The sequence below is a fragment of the Triturus cristatus genome, chromosome 12 (assembly GCF_964204655.1).
Source record: "Triturus cristatus chromosome 12, aTriCri1.1, whole genome shotgun sequence".
NCBI lineage: Eukaryota > Metazoa > Chordata > Amphibia > Caudata > Salamandridae > Triturus > Triturus cristatus.
In genome coordinates this window covers 401,595,951-401,615,367 of record NC_140595.1, presented here as the reverse complement: position 1 = coordinate 401,615,367, position 19,417 = coordinate 401,595,951, and the positions used below count along the sequence as shown (strand labels likewise).

The 19,417-nt window shown below is 39.6% G+C and overlaps 1 protein-coding gene across 1 annotated transcript in view; it reads left to right on the top strand.

Annotated features, from left to right (window-relative positions):
- Positions 1-19,417, top strand: part of LOC146776018 (uncharacterized) — a 72,953-nt gene that overhangs the window by 43,472 nt on the left and 10,064 nt on the right. Inside the window, exons 34-47 of the mRNA XM_085637751.1 lie at positions 942-1,062; positions 2,323-2,443; positions 3,630-3,751; positions 5,011-5,132; positions 6,319-6,434; positions 7,694-7,815; positions 9,012-9,133; positions 10,394-10,515; positions 11,702-11,817; positions 13,077-13,198; positions 14,395-14,516; positions 15,777-15,898; positions 17,085-17,206; positions 18,467-18,587. Of these exons, the coding sequence (XP_085493877.1) occupies positions 942-1,062; positions 2,323-2,336 (135 nt within the window). The 3' untranslated portion in view covers positions 2,337-2,443; positions 3,630-3,751; positions 5,011-5,132; ... (8 more) ...; positions 17,085-17,206; positions 18,467-18,587. The remainder of the gene's footprint in view (positions 1-941; positions 1,063-2,322; positions 2,444-3,629; positions 3,752-5,010; positions 5,133-6,318; positions 6,435-7,693; positions 7,816-9,011; positions 9,134-10,393; positions 10,516-11,701; positions 11,818-13,076; positions 13,199-14,394; positions 14,517-15,776; positions 15,899-17,084; positions 17,207-18,466; positions 18,588-19,417) is intronic.

The following is a 19,417-nucleotide window of genomic DNA, read 5'->3' as shown; positions in this document are numbered from 1 at the left end:
GCACTCTGTGTGTTGGACTCTGATACTCAAGATGGATTGTTGTTAATGATAATCTCCTTTTTTGTATCCATCTCCATCCCACTTTCAAAAAGGCTCCAGTGCATTGAGTGGTTCATAGTCTTTTACCATTCCCCGTCCTATTTGGCTTGTAGTCATGAATACAGATGTCTGATCTCTCATCCTCCTGTGTGGTCAGCTTCCACAAGGACAATTGGTCCAGTGCCGCTCTGACATCATAAAGCTAAAGCAAGATGTTGTCTGACATGAGGGACACTTTGTTGCCTAGCAAGCTTACATCATAAAGCGAAAGCAAGATGTTGTCTGACATGAAGGCCACTCGGTTACCTAGCAAGCAGTAGGATACATTTTTCTTGGTAATGAAATGAGTAGCAGGATAGACAGGATGCCCAACTGAAAACTAAGAATGGTAAGATGTAAGAAAGTATGGCATTTATTGAGACTTCTAAATGTGTATAAACGCAAGTTTGAGCACAGGAGTCTGACCTTCACTATTGCTGAACTGGTAGCAATTGGCTAAAATGAAGATGGTAATTATGCTATTCATAGTTTTTATTATTCCCATTAAGTGTAGCAAACCCCCCCCTCTCAACTTATCAGCTGGCTTACTTGCTACTGGCATAACATATCCTAACCAAATGAAGTGAGAAGGGTACGCTGCCACTTGGATGGCAAACAGATCTATTTACCTACGTCCTAATGTACGTGCTACAGTTGTTTAGAGACTGTTAGCAAATGAGACATGGGTGCAGAGAAGTATAGGAGGTTAAAAACACAAATTGAGATTTTATTTTCTAATGAGCTGTTGATTTTCACAATAATACAGTCTCCACAGTATTGATCTGTTTACCCTTTATAAAAATCAAGATTGTTTTTCTATTGCTTAATGTAAATGTGCTAACAGTGGACTTTTCCATCTGCAGATTATACTGTATGACCACCAGTGGCAGTGTTTGCCAACCGAGTTTCTCTGCATTGCCGAGACTGAAGAAAAAAAAAAAAAGAAGTCTTCCGGCAAACGGCATCATTTTACCAATTTATATGGTAAGCAAAACTCACAATCATTCCTTTAAGCTTTAAAAAGACGTTCACAGCATCAGAATGTCCTCACTACCTTATAGTCGGAGTCTGTGCCTGAATACAATTTGTCAAGATGGAAGTAATATGAATCACGTTGTGTTGGTCATGATAGTTAATAAAAGACTGACTGCCTCCAATGCTACTAAAGCCTGCTTTTATATTCTGGTGCTAGCAATGTTCCATTTGAGGAAATTGCTGCCTTTGAGGCTGAAATGCACTATCTCACTTTAGAACGATAGTGCTACGTTCTGAAGGAAGGAAGCTTATGTAGCCTCTTCCCCTGCACTCTGTGTGTTGGACTCTGATACTCAAGATGGATTGTTGTTAATGATAATCTCCTTTTTTGTATCCATCTCCATCCCACTTTCAAAAAGGCTCCAGTGCATTGAGTGGTTCATAGTCTTTTACCATTCCCCGTCCTATTTGGCTTGTAGTCATGAATACAGATGTCTGATCTCTCATCCTCCTGTGTGGTCAGCTTCCACAAGGACAATTGGTCCAGTGCCGCTCTGACATCATAAAGCTAAAGCAAGATGTTGTCTGACATGAGGGACACTTTGTTGCCTAGCAAGCTTACATCATAAAGCGAAAGCAAGATGTTGTCTGACATGAAGGCCACTCGGTTACCTAGCAAGCAGTAGGATACATTTTTCTTGGTAATGAAATGAGTAGCAGGATAGACAGGATGCCCAACTGAAAACTAAGAATGGTAAGATGTAAGAAAGTATGGCATTTATTGAGACTTCTAAATGTGTATAAACGCAAGTTTGAGCACAGGAGTCTGACCTTCACTATTGCTGAACTGGTAGCAATTGGCTAAAATGAAGATGGTAATTATGCTATTCATAGTTTTTATTATACCCATTAAGTGTAGCAAACCCCCCCCTCTCAACTTATCAGCTGGCTTACTTGCTACTGGCATAACATATCCTAAACCAAATGAAGTGAGAAGGGTACGCTGCCACTTGGATGGCAAACAGATCTATTTACCTACGTCCTAATGTACGTGCTACAGTTGTTTAGAGACTGTTAGCAAATGAGACATGGGTGCAGAGAAGTATAGGAGGTTAAAAACACAAATTGAGATTTTATTTTCTAATGAGCTGTTGATTTTCACAATAATACAGTCTCCACAGTATTGATCTGTTTACCCTTTATAAAAATCAAGATTTTTTTTCTATTGCTTAATGTAAATGTGCTAACAGTGGACTTTTCCATCTGCAGATTATACTGAATGACCACCAGTGGCAGTGTTTGCCACCCGAGTTTCTCTGCATTGCCGAGACTGAAGAAAAAAAAAAAAAGAAGTCTTCCGGCAAACGGCATCATTTTACCAATTTATATGGTAAGCAAAACTCACAATCATTCCTTTAAGCTTTAAAAAGACGTTCACAGCATCAGAATGTCCTCACTACCTTATAGTCGGAGTCTGTGCCTGAATACAATTTGTCAAGATGGAAGTAATATGAATCACGTTGTGTTGGTCATGATAGTTAATAAAAGACTGACTGCCTCCAACGCTACTAAAGCCTGCTTTTATATTCTGGTGCTAGCAATGTTCCATTTGAGGAAATTGCTGCCTTTGAGGCTGAAATGCACTATCTCACTTTAGAACGATAGTGCTACGTTCTGAAGGAAGGAAGCTTATGTAGCCTCTTCCCCTGCACTCTGTGTGTTGGACTCTGATACTCAAGATGGATTGTTGTTAATAATAATCTCCTTTTTTGTATCCATCTCCATCCCACTTTCAAAAAGGCTCCAGTGCATTGAGTGGTTCATAGTCTTTTACCATTCCCCCTCCTATTTGCCTTGTAGTCATGAATACAGATGTCTGATCTCTCATCCTCCTGTGTGGTCAGCTTCCACAAGGACAATAGGTCCAGTGCCGCTCTGACATCATAAAGCTAAAGCAAGATGTTGTCTGACATGAAGGCCACTCGGTTACCTAGCAAGCAGTAGGATACATTTTCTTGGTAATTAAATGAGTAGCAGGATAGACAGGATGCCCAACTGAAAACTAAGATGAAAGAAAGTATGGCATTTATTGAGACTTCTAAATGTGTATAAACGCAAGTTTGAGCACAGGAGTCTGACCTTCACTATTGCTGAACTGGTAGCAATTGGCTAAAATGAAGATGGTAATTATGCTATTCATAGTTTTTATTATTCCCATTAAGTGTAGCAAACCCCCCCTCTCAACTTATCAGCTGGCTTACTTGCTACTGGCATAACATATCCTAAACCAAATGAAGTGAGATGGGTACGCTGCCACTTGGATGGCAAACAGATCTATTTACCTACGTCCTAATGTACGTGCTACAGTTGTTTAGAGACTGTTAGCAAATGAGACATGGGTGCAGAGAAGTTTAGGAGGTTAAAAACACAAATTGAGATTTTATTTTCTAATGAGCTGTTGATTTTCACAATAATACAGTCTCCACAGTATTGATCTGTTTACCCTTTATAAAAATCAAGATTTTTTTTCTATTGCTTAATGTAAATGTGCTAACAGTGGACTTTTCCATCTGCAGATTATACTGAATGACCACCAGTGGCAGTGTTTGCCAACCGAGTTTCTCTGCATTGCCGAGACTGAAGAAAAAAAAAGAAAAGAAGTCTTCCGGCAAACGGCATCATTTTACCAATTTATATGGTAAGCAAAACTCACAATCATTCCTTTAAGCTTTAAAAAGACGTTCACAGCATCAGAATGTCCTCACTACCTTATAGTCGGAGTCTGTGCCTGAATACAATTTGTCAAGATGGAAGTAATATGAATCACGTTGTGTTGGTCATGATAGTTAATAAAAGACTGACTGCCTCCAACGCTACTAAAGCCTGCTTTTATATTCTGGTGCTAGCAATGTTCCATTTGAGGAAATTGCTGCCTTTGAGGCTGAAATGCACTATCTCACTTTAGAACGATAGTGCTACGTTCTGAAGGAAGGAAGCTTATGTAGCCTCTTCCCCTGCACTCTGTGTGTTGGACTCTGATACTCAAGATGGATTGTTGTTAAAGATAATCTCCTTTTTTGTATCCATCTCCATCCCACTTTCAAAAAGGCTCCAGTGCATTGAGTGGTTCATAGTCTTTTACCATTCCACCTCCTATTTGCCCTGTAGTCATGAATAGAGATGTCTGATCTCTCATCCTCCTATGTGGTCAGCTTCCACAAGGACAATTGGTCCAGTGCCGCTCTGACCTCATAAAGCTAAAGCAAGATGTTGTCTGACATGAGGGACACTCTGTTGCCTAGCAAGCTTACATCATAAAGCGAAAGCAAGATGTTGTCTGACATGAAGGCCACTCGGTTACCTAGCAAGCAGTAGGATACATTTTTCTTGGTAATGAAATGAGTAGCAGGATAGACAGGATGCCCAACTGAAAACTAAGAATGGTAAGATGTAAGAAAGTATGGCATTTATTGAGACTTCTAAATGTGTATAAACGCAAGTTTGAGCACAGGAGTCTGACCTTCACTATTGCTGAACTGGTAGCAATTGGCTAAAATGAAGATGGTAATTATGCTATTCATAGTTTTTATTATTCCCATTAAGTGTAGCAAACCCCCCCTCTCAACTTATCAGCTGGCTTACTTGCTACTGGCATAACATATCCTAAACCAAATGAAGTGAGAAGGGTACGCTGCCACTTGGATGGCAAACAGATCTATTTACCTACGTCCTAATGTACGTGCTACAGTTGTTTAGAGACTGTTAGCAAATGAGACATGGGTGCAGAGAAGTATAGGAGGTTAAAAACACAAATCGAGATTTTATTTTCTAATGAGCTGTTGATTTTCACAATAATACAGTCTCCACAGTATTGATCTGTTTACCCTTTATAAAAATCAAGATTTTTTTTCTATTGCTTAATGTAAATGTGCTAACAGTGGACTTTTCCATCTGCAGATTATACTGTATGACCACCAGTGGCAGTGTTTGCCAACCGAGTTTCTCTGCATTGCCGAGACTGAAGAAAAAAAAAAAAAAGAAGTCTTCCGGCAAACGGCATCATTTTACCAATTTATATGGTAAGCAAAACTCACAATCATTCCTTTAAGCTTTAAAAAGACGTTCACAGCATCAGAATGTCCTCACTACCTTATAGTCGGAGTCTGTGCCTGAATACAATTTGTCAAGATGGAAGTAATATGAATCACGTTGTGTTGGTCATGATAGTTAATAAAAGACTGACTGCCTCCAATGCTACTAAAGCCTGCTTTTATATTCTGGTGCTAGCAATGTTCCATTTGAGGAAATTGCTGCCTTTGAGGCTGAAATGCACTATCTCACTTTAGAACGATAGTGCTACGTTCTGAAGGAAGGAAGCTTATGTAGCCTCTTCCCCTGCACTCTGTGTGTTGGACTCTGATACTCAAGATGGATTGTTGTTAATGATAATCTCCTTTTTTGTATCCATCTCCATCCCACTTTCAAAAAGGCTCCAGTGCATTGAGTGGTTCATAGTCTTTTACCATTCCCCGTCCTATTTGGCTTGTAGTCATGAATACAGATGTCTGATCTCTCATCCTCCTGTGTGGTCAGCTTCCACAAGGACAATTGGTCCAGTGCCGCTCTGACATCATAAAGCTAAAGCAAGATGTTGTCTGACATGAAGGCCACTCGGTTACCTAGCAAGCAGTAGGATACATTTTCTTGGTAATGCAATGAGTAGCAGGATAGACAGGATGCCCAACTGAAAACTAAGATGAAAGAAAGTATGGCATTTATTGAGACTTCTAAATGTGTATAAACGCAAGTTTGAGCACAGGAGTCTGACCTTCACTATTGCTGAACTGGTAGCAATTGGCTAAAATGAAGATGGTAATTATGCTATTCATAGTTTTTATTATTCCCATTAAGTGTAGCAAACCCCCCCTCTCAACTTATCAGCTGGCTTACTTGCTACTGGCATAACATATCCTAAACCAAATGAAGTGAGAAGGGTACGCTGCCACTTGGATGGCAAACAGATCTATTTACCTACGTCCTAATGTACGTGCTACAGTTGTTTAGAGACTGTTAGCAAATGAGACATGGGTGCAGAGAAGTATAGGAGGTTAAAAACACAAATTGAGATTTTATTTTCTAATGAGCTGTTGATTTTCACAATAATACAGTCTCCACAGTATTGATCTGTTTACCCTTTATAAAAATAAAGATTTTTTTTCTATTGCCTAATGTAAATGTGCTAACAGTGGACTTTTCCATCTGCAGATTATACTGAATGACCACCAGTGGCAGTGTTTGCCAACCGAGTTTCTCTGCATTGCCGAGACTGAAGAAAAAAAAGAAGTCTTCCGGCAAACGGCATCATTTTACCAATTTATATGGTAAGCAAAACTCACAATCATTCCTTTAAGCTTTAAAAAGACGTTCACAGCATCAGAATGTCCTCACTACCTTATAGTCGGAGTCTGTGCCTGAATACAATTTGTCAAGATGGAAGTAATATGAATCACGTTGTGTTGGTCATGATAGTTAATAAAAGACTGACTGCCTCCAATGCTACTAAAGCCTGCTTTTATATTCTGGTGCTAGCAATGTTCCATTTGAGGAAATTGCTGCCTTTGAGGCTGAAATGCACTATCTCACTTTAGAACGATAGTGCTACGTTCTGAAGGAAGGAAGCTTATGTAGCCTCTTCCCCTGCACTCTGTGTGTTGGACTCTGATACTCAAGATGGATTGTTGTTAATGATAATCTCCTTTTTTGTATCCATCTCCATCCCACTTTCAAAAAGGCTCCAGTGCATTGAGTGGTTCATAGTCTTTTACCATTCCCCGTCCTATTTGGCTTGTAGTCATGAATACAGATGTCTGATCTCTCATCCTCCTGTGTGGTCAGCTTCCACAAGGACAATTGGTCCAGTGCCGCTCTGACATCATAAAGCTAAAGCAAGATGTTGTCTGACATGAGGGACACTTTGTTGCCTAGCAAGCTTACATCATAAAGCGAAAGCAAGATGTTGTCTGACATGAAGGCCACTCGGTTACCTAGCAAGCAGTAGGATACATTTTTCTTGGTAATGAAATGAGTAGCAGGATAGACAGGATGCCCAACTGAAAACTAAGAATGGTAAGATGTAAGAAAGTATGGCATTTATTGAGACTTCTAAATGTGTATAAACGCAAGTTTGAGCACAGGAGTCTGACCTTCACTATTGCTTAACTGGTAGCAATTGGCTAAAATGAAGATGGTAATTATGCTATTCATAGTTTTTATTATTCCCATTAAGTGTAGCAAACCCCCCCTCTCAACTTATCAGCTGGCTTACTTGCTACTGGCATAACATATCCTAAACCAAATGAAGTGAGAAGAGTACGCTGCCACTTGGATGGCAAACAGATCTATTTACCTACGTCCTAATGTACGTGCTACAGTTGTTTAGAGACTGTTAGCAAATGAGACATGGGTGCAGAGAAGTATAGGAGGTTAAAAACACAAATTGAGATTTTATTTTCTAATGAGCTGTTGATTTTCACAATAATACAGTCTCCACAGTATTGATCTGTTTACCCTTTATAAAAATCAAGATTTTTTTTCTATTGCTTAATGTAAATGTGCTAACAGTGGACTTTTCCATCTGCAGATTATACTGAATGACCACCAGTGGCAGTGTTTGCCACCCGAGTTTCTCTGCATTGCCGAGACTGAAGAAAAAAAAAAAAAAGAAGTCTTCCGGCAAACGGCATCATTTTACCAATTTATATGGTAAGCAAAACTCACAATCATTCCTTTAAGCTTTAAAAAGACGTTCACAGCATCAGAATGTCCTCACTACCTTATAGTCGGAGTCTGTGCCTGAATACAATTTGTCAAGATGGAAGTAATATGAATCACGTTGTGTTGGTCATGATAGTTAATAAAAGACTGACTGCCTCCAACGCTACTAAAGCCTGCTTTTATATTCTGGTGCTAGCAATGTTCCATTTGAGGAAATTGCTGCCTTTGAGGCTGAAATGCACTATCTCACTTTAGAACGATAGTGCTACGTTCTGAAGGAAGGAAGCTTATGTAGCCTCTTCCCCTGCACTCTGTATGTTGGACTCTGATACTCAAGATGGATTGTTGTTAATGATAATCTCCTTTTTTGTATCCATCTCCATCCCACTTTCAAAAAGGCTCCAGTGCATTGAGTGGTTCATAGTCTTTTACCATTCCCCCTCCTATTTGCCTTGTAGTCATGAATACAGATGTCTGATCTCTCATCCTCCTGTGTGGTCAGCTTCCACAAGGACAATAGGTCCAGTGCCGCTCTGACATCATAAAGCGAAAGCAAGATGTTGTCTGACATGAAGGCCACTCGGTTACCTAGCAAGCAGTAGGATACATTTTCTTGGTAATGAAATGAGTAGCAGGATAGACAGGATGCCCAACTGAAAACTAAGAATGGTAAGATGTAAGAAAGTATGGCATTTATTGAGACTTCTAAATGTGTATAAACGCAAGTTTGAGCACAGGAGTCTGACCTTCACTATTGCTGAACTGGTAGCAATTGGCTAAAATGAAGATGGTAATTATGCTATTCATAGTTTTTATTATTCCCATTAAGTGTAGCAAACCCCCCCCTCTCAACTTATCAGCTGGCTTACTTGCTACTGGCATAACATATCCTAACCAAATGAAGTGAGAAGGGTACGCTGCCACTTGGATGGCAAACAGATCTATTTACCTACGTCCTAATGTACGTGCTACAGTTGTTTAGAGACTGTTAGCAAATGAGACATGGGTGCAGAGAAGTATAGGAGGTTAAAAACACAAATTGAGATTTTATTTTCTAATGAGCTGTTGATTTTCACAATAATACAGTCTCCACAGTATTGATCTGTTTACCCTTTATAAAAAATCAAGATTGTTTTTCTATTGCTTAATGTAAATGTGCTAACAGTGGACTTTTCCATCTGCAGATTATACTGTATGACCACCAGTGGCAGTGTTTGCCAACCGAGTTTCTCTGCATTGCCGAGACTGAAGAAAAAAAAAAAAAAGAAGTCTTCCGGCAAACGGCATCATTTTACCAATTTATATGGTAAGCACAACTCACAATCATTCCTTTAAGCTTTAAAAAGACGTTCACAGCATCAGAATGTCCTCACTACCTTATAGTCGGAGTCTGTGCCTGAATACAATTTGTCAAGATGGAAGTAATATGAATCACGTTGTGTTGGTCATGATAGTTAATAAAAGACTGACTGCCTCCAATGCTACTAAAGCCTGCTTTTATATTCTGGTGCTAGCAATGTTCCATTTGAGGAAATTGCTGCCTTTGAGGCTGAAATGCACTATCTCACTTTAGAACGATAGTGCTACGTTCTGAAGGAAGGAAGCTTATGTAGCCTCTTCCCCTGCACTCTGTGTGTTGGACTCTGATACTCAAGATGGATTGTTGTTAATGATAATCTCCTTTTTTGTATCCATCTCCATCCCACTTTCAAAAAGGCTCCAGTGCATTGAGTGGTTCATAGTCTTTTACCATTCCCCGTCCTATTTGGCTTGTAGTCATGAATACAGATGTCTGATCTCTCATCCTCCTGTGTGGTCAGCTTCCACAAGGACAATTGGTCCAGTGCCGCTCTGACATCATAAAGCTAAAGCAAGATGTTGTCTGACATGAGGGACACTTTGTTGCCTAGCAAGCTTACATCATAAAGCGAAAGCAAGATGTTGTCTGACATGAAGGCCACTCGGTTACCTAGCAAGCAGTAGGATACATTTTTCTTGGTAATGAAATGAGTAGCAGGATAGACAGGATGCCCAACTGAAAACTAAGAATGGTAAGATGTAAGAAAGTATGGCATTTATTGAGACTTCTAAATGTGTATAAACGCAAGTTTGAGCACAGGAGTCTGACCTTCACTATTGCTGAACTGGTAGCAATTGGCTAAAATGAAGATGGTAATTATGCTATTCATAGTTTTTATTATTCCCATTAAGTGTAGCAAACCCCCCCCTCTCAACTTATCAGCTGGCTTACTTGCTACTGGCATAACATATCCTAAACCAAATGAAGTGAGAAGGGTACGCTGCCACTTGGATGGCAAACAGATCTATTTACCTACGTCCTAATGTACGTGCTACAGTTGTTTAGAGACTGTTAGCAAATGAGACATGGGTGCAGAGAAGTATAGGAGGTTAAAAACACAAATTGAGATTTTATTTTCTAATGAGCTGTTGATTTTCACAATAATACAGTCTCCACAGTATTGATCTGTTTACCCTTTATAAAAATCAAGATTTTTTTTCTATTGCTTAATGTAAATGTGCTAACAGTGGACTTTTCCATCTGCAGATTATACTGAATGACCACCAGTGGCAGTGGTTGCCACCCGAGTTTCTCTGCATTGCCGAGACTGAAGAAAAAAAAAAAAAAGAAGTCTTCCGGCAAACGGCATCATTTTACCAATTTATATGGTAAGCAAAACTCACAATCATTCCTTTAAGCTTTAAAAAGACGTTCACAGCATCAGAATGTCCTCACTACCTTATAGTCGGAGTCTGTGCCTGAATACAATTTGTCAAGATGGAAGTAATATGAATCACGTTGTGTTGGTCATGATAGTTAATAAAAGACTGACTGCCTCCAACGCTACTAAAGCCTGCTTTTATATTCTGGTGCTAGCAATGTTCCATTTGAGGAAATTGCTGCCTTTGAGGCTGAAATGCACTATCTCACTTTAGAACGATAGTGCTACGTTCTGAAGGAAGGAAGCTTATGTAGCCTCTTCCCCTGCACTCTGTGTGTTGGACTCTGATACTCAAGATGGATTGTTGTTAATGATAATCTCCTTTTTTGTATCCATCTCCATCCCACTTTCAAAAAGGCTCCAGTGCATTGAGTGGTTCATAGTCTTTTACCATTCCCCCTCCTATTTGCCTTGTAGTCATGAATACAGATGTCTGATCTCTCATCCTCCTGTGTGGTCAGCTTCCACAAGGACAGTAGGTCCAGTGCCGCTCTGACATCATAAAGCTAAAGCAAGATGTTGTCTGACATGAAGGCCACTCGGTTACCTAGCAAGCAGTAGGATACATTTTCTTGGTAATTAAATGAGTAGCAGGATAGACAGGATGCCCAACTGAAAACTAAGATGAAAGAAAGTATGGCATTTATTGAGACTTCTAAATGTGTATAAACGCAAGTTTGAGCACAGGAGTCTGACCTTCACTATTGCTGAACTGGTAGCAATTGGCTAAAATGAAGATGGTAATTATGCTATTCATAGTTTTTATTATTCCCATTAAGTGTAGCAAACCCCCCCTCTCAACTTATCAGCTGTCTTACTTGCTACTGGCATAACATATCCTAAACCAAATGAAGTGAGAAGGGTACGCTGCCACTTGGATGGCAAACAGATCTATTTACCTACGTCCTAATGTACGTGCTACAGTTGTTTAGAGACTGTTAGCAAATGAGACATGGGTGCAGAGAAGTATAGGAGGTTAAAAACACAAATTGAGATTTTATTTTCTAATGAGCTGTTGATTTTCACAATAATACAGTCTCCACAGTATTGATCTGTTTACCCTTTATAAAAATAAAGATTTTTTTTCTATTGCCTAATGTAAATGTGCTAACAGTGGACTTTTCCATCTGCAGATTATACTGAATGACCACCAGTGGCAGTGTTTGCCAACCGAGTTTCTCTGCATTGCCGAGACTGAAGAAAAAAAAGAAGTCTTCCGGCAAACGGCATCATTTTACCAATTTATATGGTAAGCAAAACTCACAATCATTCCTTTAAGCTTTAAAAAGACGTTCACAGCATCAGAATGTCCTCACTACCTTATAGTCGGAGTCTGTGCCTGAATACAATTTGTCAAGATGGAAGTAATATGAATCACGTTGTGTTGGTCATGATAGTTAATAAAAGACTGACTGCCTCCAATGCTACTAAAGCCTGCTTTTATATTCTGGTGCTAGCAATGTTCCATTTGAGGAAATTGCTGCCTTTGAGGCTGAAATGCACTATCTCACTTTAGAACGATAGTGCTACGTTCTGAAGGAAGGAAGCTTATGTAGCCTCTTCCCCTGCACTCTGTGTGTTGGACTCTGATACTCAAGATGGATTGTTGTTAATGATAATCTCCTTTTTTGTATCCATCTCCATCCCACTTTCAAAAAGGCTCCAGTGCATTGAGTGGTTCATAGTCTTTTACCATTCCCCGTCCTATTTGGCTTGTAGTCATGAATACAGATGTCTGATCTCTCATCCTCCTGTGTGGTCAGCTTCCACAAGGACAATTGGTCCAGTGCCGCTCTGACATCATAAAGCTAAAGCAAGATGTTGTCTGACATGAGGGACACTTTGTTGCCTAGCAAGCTTACATCATAAAGCGAAAGCAAGATGTTGTCTGACATGAAGGCCACTCGGTTACCTAGCAAGCAGTAGGATACATTTTTCTTGGTAATGAAATGAGTAGCAGGATAGACAGGATGCCCAACTGAAAACTAAGAATGGTAAGATGTAAGAAAGTATGGCATTTATTGAGACTTCTAAATGTGTATAAACGCAAGTTTGAGCACAGGAGTCTGACCTTCACTATTGCTTAACTGGTAGCAATTGGCTAAAATGAAGATGGTAATTATGCTATTCATAGTTTTTATTATTCCCATTAAGTGTAGCAAACCCCCCCTCTCAACTTATCAGCTGGCTTACTTGCTACTGGCATAACATATCCTAAACCAAATGAAGTGAGAAGAGTACGCTGCCACTTGGATGGCAAACAGATCTATTTACCTACGTCCTAATGTACGTGCTACAGTTGTTTAGAGACTGTTAGCAAATGAGACATGGGTGCAGAGAAGTATAGGAGGTTAAAAACACAAATTGAGATTTTATTTTCTAATGAGCTGTTGATTTTCACAATAATACAGTCTCCACAGTATTGATCTGTTTACCCTTTATAAAAATCAAGATTTTTTTTCTATTGCTTAATGTAAATGTGCTAACAGTGGACTTTTCCATCTGCAGATTATACTGAATGACCACCAGTGGCAGTGTTTGCCACCCGAGTTTCTCTGCATTGCCGAGACTGAAGAAAAAAAAAAAAAAGAAGTCTTCCGGCAAACGGCATCATTTTACCAATTTATATGGTAAGCAAAACTCACAATCATTCCTTTAAGCTTTAAAAAGACGTTCACAGCATCAGAATGTCCTCACTACCTTATAGTCGGAGTCTGTGCCTGAATACAATTTGTCAAGATGGAAGTAATATGAATCACGTTGTGTTGGTCATGATAGTTAATAAAAGACTGACTGCCTCCAACGCTACTAAAGCCTGCTTTTATATTCTGGTGCTAGCAATGTTCCATTTGAGGAAATTGCTGCCTTTGAGGCTGAAATGCACTATCTCACTTTAGAACGATAGTGCTACGTTCTGAAGGAAGGAAGCTTATGTAGCCTCTTCCCCTGCACTCTGTATGTTGGACTCTGATACTCAAGATGGATTGTTGTTAATGATAATCTCCTTTTTTGTATCCATCTCCATCCCACTTTCAAAAAGGCTCCAGTGCATTGAGTGGTTCATAGTCTTTTACCATTCCCCCTCCTATTTGCCTTGTAGTCATGAATACAGATGTCTGATCTCTCATCCTCCTGTGTGGTCAGCTTCCACAAGGACAATAGGTCCAGTGCCGCTCTGACATCATAAAGCGAAAGCAAGATGTTGTCTGACATGAAGGCCACTCGGTTACCTAGCAAGCAGTAGGATACATTTTCTTGGTAATGAAATGAGTAGCAGGATAGACAGGATGCCCAACTGAAAACTAAGAATGGTAAGATGTAAGAAAGTATGGCATTTATTGAGACTTCTAAATGTGTATAAACGCAAGTTTGAGCACAGGAGTCTGACCTTCACTATTGCTGAACTGGTAGCAATTGGCTAAAATGAAGATGGTAATTATGCTATTCATAGTTTTTATTATTCCCATTAAGTGTAGCAAACCCCCCCCTCTCAACTTATCAGCTGGCTTACTTGCTACTGGCATAACATATCCTAACCAAATGAAGTGAGAAGGGTACGCTGCCACTTGGATGGCAAACAGATCTATTTACCTACGTCCTAATGTACGTGCTACAGTTGTTTAGAGACTGTTAGCAAATGAGACATGGGTGCAGAGAAGTATAGGAGGTTAAAAACACAAATTGAGATTTTATTTTCTAATGAGCTGTTGATTTTCACAATAATACAGTCTCCACAGTATTGATCTGTTTACCCTTTATAAAAAATCAAGATTGTTTTTCTATTGCTTAATGTAAATGTGCTAACAGTGGACTTTTCCATCTGCAGATTATACTGTATGACCACCAGTGGCAGTGTTTGCCAACCGAGTTTCTCTGCATTGCCGAGACTGAAGAAAAAAAAAAAAAAGAAGTCTTCCGGCAAACGGCATCATTTTACCAATTTATATGGTAAGCACAACTCACAATCATTCCTTTAAGCTTTAAAAAGACGTTCACAGCATCAGAATGTCCTCACTACCTTATAGTCGGAGTCTGTGCCTGAATACAATTTGTCAAGATGGAAGTAATATGAATCACGTTGTGTTGGTCATGATAGTTAATAAAAGACTGACTGCCTCCAATGCTACTAAAGCCTGCTTTTATATTCTGGTGCTAGCAATGTTCCATTTGAGGAAATTGCTGCCTTTGAGGCTGAAATGCACTATCTCACTTTAGAACGATAGTGCTACGTTCTGAAGGAAGGAAGCTTATGTAGCCTCTTCCCCTGCACTCTGTGTGTTGGACTCTGATACTCAAGATGGATTGTTGTTAATGATAATCTCCTTTTTTGTATCCATCTCCATCCCACTTTCAAAAAGGCTCCAGTGCATTGAGTGGTTCATAGTCTTTTACCATTCCCCGTCCTATTTGGCTTGTAGTCATGAATACAGATGTCTGATCTCTCATCCTCCTGTGTGGTCAGCTTCCACAAGGACAATTGGTCCAGTGCCGCTCTGACATCATAAAGCTAAAGCAAGATGTTGTCTGACATGAGGGACACTTTGTTGCCTAGCAAGCTTACATCATAAAGCGAAAGCAAGATGTTGTCTGACATGAAGGCCACTCGGTTACCTAGCAAGCAGTAGGATACATTTTTCTTGGTAATGAAATGAGTAGCAGGATAGACAGGATGCCCAACTGAAAACTAAGAATGGTAAGATGTAAGAAAGTATGGCATTTATTGAGACTTCTAAATGTGTATAAACGCAAGTTTGAGCACAGGAGTCTGACCTTCACTATTGCTGAACTGGTAGCAATTGGCTAAAATGAAGATGGTAATTATGCTATTCATAGTTTTTATTATTCCCATTAAGTGTAGCAAACCCCCCCCTCTCAACTTATCAGCTGGCTTACTTGCTACTGGCATAACATATCCTAAACCAAATGAAGTGAGAAGGGTACGCTGCCACTTGGATGGCAAACAGATCTATTTACCTACGTCCTAATGTACGTGCTACAGTTGTTTAGAGACTGTTAGCAAATGAGACATGGGTGCAGAGAAGTATAGGAGGTTAAAAACACAAATTGAGATTTTATTTTCTAATGAGCTGTTGATTTTCACAATAATACAGTCTCCACAGTATTGATCTGTTTACCCTTTATAAAAATCAAGATTTTTTTTCTATTGCTTAATGTAAATGTGCTAACAGTGGACTTTTCCATCTGCAGATTATACTGAATGACCACCAGTGGCAGTGGTTGCCACCCGAGTTTCTCTGCATTGCCGAGACTGAAGAAAAAAAAAAAAAAGAAGTCTTCCGGCAAACGGCATCATTTTACCAATTTATATGGTAAGCAAAACTCACAATCATTCCTTTAAGCTTTAAAAAGACGTTCACAGCATCAGAATGTCCTCACTACCTTATAGTCGGAGTCTGTGCCTGAATACAATTTGTCAAGATGGAAGTAATATGAATCACGTTGTGTTGGTCATGATAGTTAATAAAAGACTGACTGCCTCCAACGCTACTAAAGCCTGCTTTTATATTCTGGTGCTAGCAATGTTCCATTTGAGGAAATTGCTGCCTTTGAGGCTGAAATGCACTATCTCACTTTAGAACGATAGTGCTACGTTCTGAAGGAAGGAAGCTTATGTAGCCTCTTCCCCTGCACTCTGTGTGTTGGACTCTGATACTCAAGATGGATTGTTGTTAATGATAATCTCCTTTTTTGTATCCATCTCCATCCCACTTTCAAAAAGGCTCCAGTGCATTGAGTGGTTCATAGTCTTTTACCATTCCCCCTCCTATTTGCCTTGTAGTCATGAATACAGATGTCTGATCTCTCATCCTCCTGTGTGGTCAGCTTCCACAAGGACAGTAGGTCCAGTGCCGCTCTGACATCATAAAGCTAAAGCAAGATGTTGTCTGACATGAAGGCCACTCGGTTACCTAGCAAGCAGTAGGATACATTTTCTTGGTAATTAAATGAGTAGCAGGATAGACAGGATGCCCAACTGAAAACTAAGATGAAAGAAAGTATGGCATTTATTGAGACTTCTAAATGTGTATAAACGCAAGTTTGAGCACAGGAGTCTGACCTTCACTATTGCTGAACTGGTAGCAATTGGCTAAAATGAAGATGGTAATTATGCTATTCATAGTTTTTATTATTCCCATTAAGTGTAGCAAACCCCCCCTCTCAACTTATCAGCTGTCTTACTTGCTACTGGCATAACATATCCTAAACCAAATGAAGTGAGATGGGTACGCTGCCACTTGGATGGCAAACAGATCTATTTACCTACGTCCTAATGTACGTGCTACAGTTGTTTAGAGACTGTTAGCAAATGAGACATGGGTGCAGAGAAGTATAGGAGGTTAAAAACACAAATTGAGATTTTATTTTCTAATGAGCTGTTGATTTTCACAATAATACAGTCTCCACAGTATTGATCTGTTTACCCTTTATAAAAATCAAGATTTTTTTTCTATTGCTTAATGTAAATGTGCTAACAGTGGACTTTTCCATCTGCAGATTATACTGAATGACCACCAGTGGCAGTGTTTGCCAACCGAGTTTCTCTGCATTGCCGAGACTGAAGAAAAAAAAAGAAAAGAAGTCTTCCGGCAAACGGCATCATTTTACCAATTTATATGGTAAGCAAAACTCACAATCATTCCTTTAAGCTTTAAAAAGACGTTCACAGCATCAGAATGTCCTCACTACCTTATAGTCGGAGTCTGTGCCTGAATACAATTTGTCAAGATGGAAGTAATATGAATCACGTTGTGTTGGTCATGATAGTTAATAAAAGACTGACTGCCTCCAACGCTACTAAAGCCTGCTTTTATATTCTGGTGCTAGCAATGTTCCATTTGAGGAAATTGCTGCCTTTGAGGCTGAAATGCACTATCTCACTTTAGAACGATAGTGCTACGTTCTGAAGGAAGGAAGCTTATGTAGCCTCTTCCCCTGCACTCTGTGTGTTGGACTCTGATACTCAAGATGGATTGTTGTTAAAGATAATCTCCTTTTTTGTATCCATCTCCATCCCACTTTCAAAAAGGCTCCAGTGCATTGAGTGGTTCATAGTCTTTTACCATTCCACCTCCTATTTGCCCTGTAGTCATGAATAGAGATGTCTGATCTCTCATCCTCCTGTGTGGTCAGCTTCCACAAGGACAATTGGTCCAGTGCCGCTCTGACCTCATAAAGCTAAAGCAAGATGTTGTCTGACATGAGGGACACTCTGTTGCCTAGCAAGCTTACATCATAAAGCGAAAGCAAGATGTTGTCTGACATGAAGGCCACTCGGTTACCTAGCAAGCAGTAGGATACATTTTTCTTGGTAATGAAATGAGTAGCAGGATAGACAGGATGCCCAACTGAAAACTAAGAATGGTAAGATGTAAGAAAGTATGGCATTTATTGAGACTTCTAAATGTGTATAAACGCAAGTTTGAGCACAGGAGTCTGACCTTCACTATTGCTGAACTGGTAGCAATTGGCTAAAATGAAGATGGTAATTATGCTATTCATAGTTTTTATTATTCCCATTAAGTGTAGCAAACCCCCCCTCTCAACTTATCAGCTGGCTTACTTGCTACTGGCATAACATATCCTAAACCAAATGAAGTGAGAAGGGTACGCTGCCACTTGGATGGCAAACAGATCTATTTACCTACGTCCTAATGTACGTGCTACAGTTGTTTAGAGACTGTTAGCAAATGAGACATGGGTGCAGAGAAGTATAGGAGGTTAAAAACACAAATTGAGATTTTATTTTCTAATGAGCTGTTGATTTTCACAATAATACAGTCTCCACAGTATTGATCTGTTTACCCTTTATAAAAATCAAGATTTTTTTTTCTATTGCTTAATGTAAATGTGCTAACAGTGGACTTTTCCATCTGCAGATTATACTGAATGACCACCAGTGGCAGTGTTTGCCACCCGAGTTTCTCTGCATTGCCGAGACTGAAGAAAAAAAAAAAAAGAAGTCTTCCGGCAAACGGCATCATTTTACCAATTTATATGGTAAGCAAAACTCACAATCATTCCTTTAAGCTTTAAAAAGACGTTCACAGCATCAGAATGTCCTCACTACCTTATAGTCGGAGTCTGTGCCTGAATACAATTTGTCAAGATGGAAGTAATATGAATCACGTTGTGTTGGTCATGATAGTTAATAAAAGACTGACTGCCTCCAACGCTACTAAAGCCTGCTTTTATATTCTGGTGCTAGCAATGTTCCATTTGAGGAAATTGCTGCCTTTGAGGCTGAAATGCACTATCTCACTTTAGAACGATAGTGCTACGTTCTGAAGGAAGGAAGCTTATGTAGCCTCTTCCCCTGCACTCTGTGTGTTGGACTCTGATACTCAAGATGGATTGTTGTTAATGATAATCTCCTTTTTTGTATCCATCTCCATCCCACTTTCAAAAAGGCTCCAGTGCATTGAGTGGTTCATAGTCTTTTACCATTCCCCCTCCTATTTGGCTTGTAGTCATGAATACAGATGTCTGATCTCTCATCCTCCTGTGTGGTCAGCTTCCACAAGGACAATAGGTCCAGTGCCGCTCTGACATCATAAAGCTAAAGCAAGATGTTGTCTGACATGAAGGCCACTCGGTTACCTAGCAAGCAGTAGGATACATTTTCTTGGTAATGAAATGAGTAGCAGGATAGACAGGATGCCCAACTGAAAACTAAGATGAAAGAAAGTATGGCATTTATTGAGACTTCTAAATGTGTATAAACGCAAGTTTGAGCACAGGAGTCTGACCTTCACTATTGCTGAACTGGTAGCAATTGGCTAAAATGAAGATGGTAATTATGCTATTCATAGTTTTTATTATTCCCATTA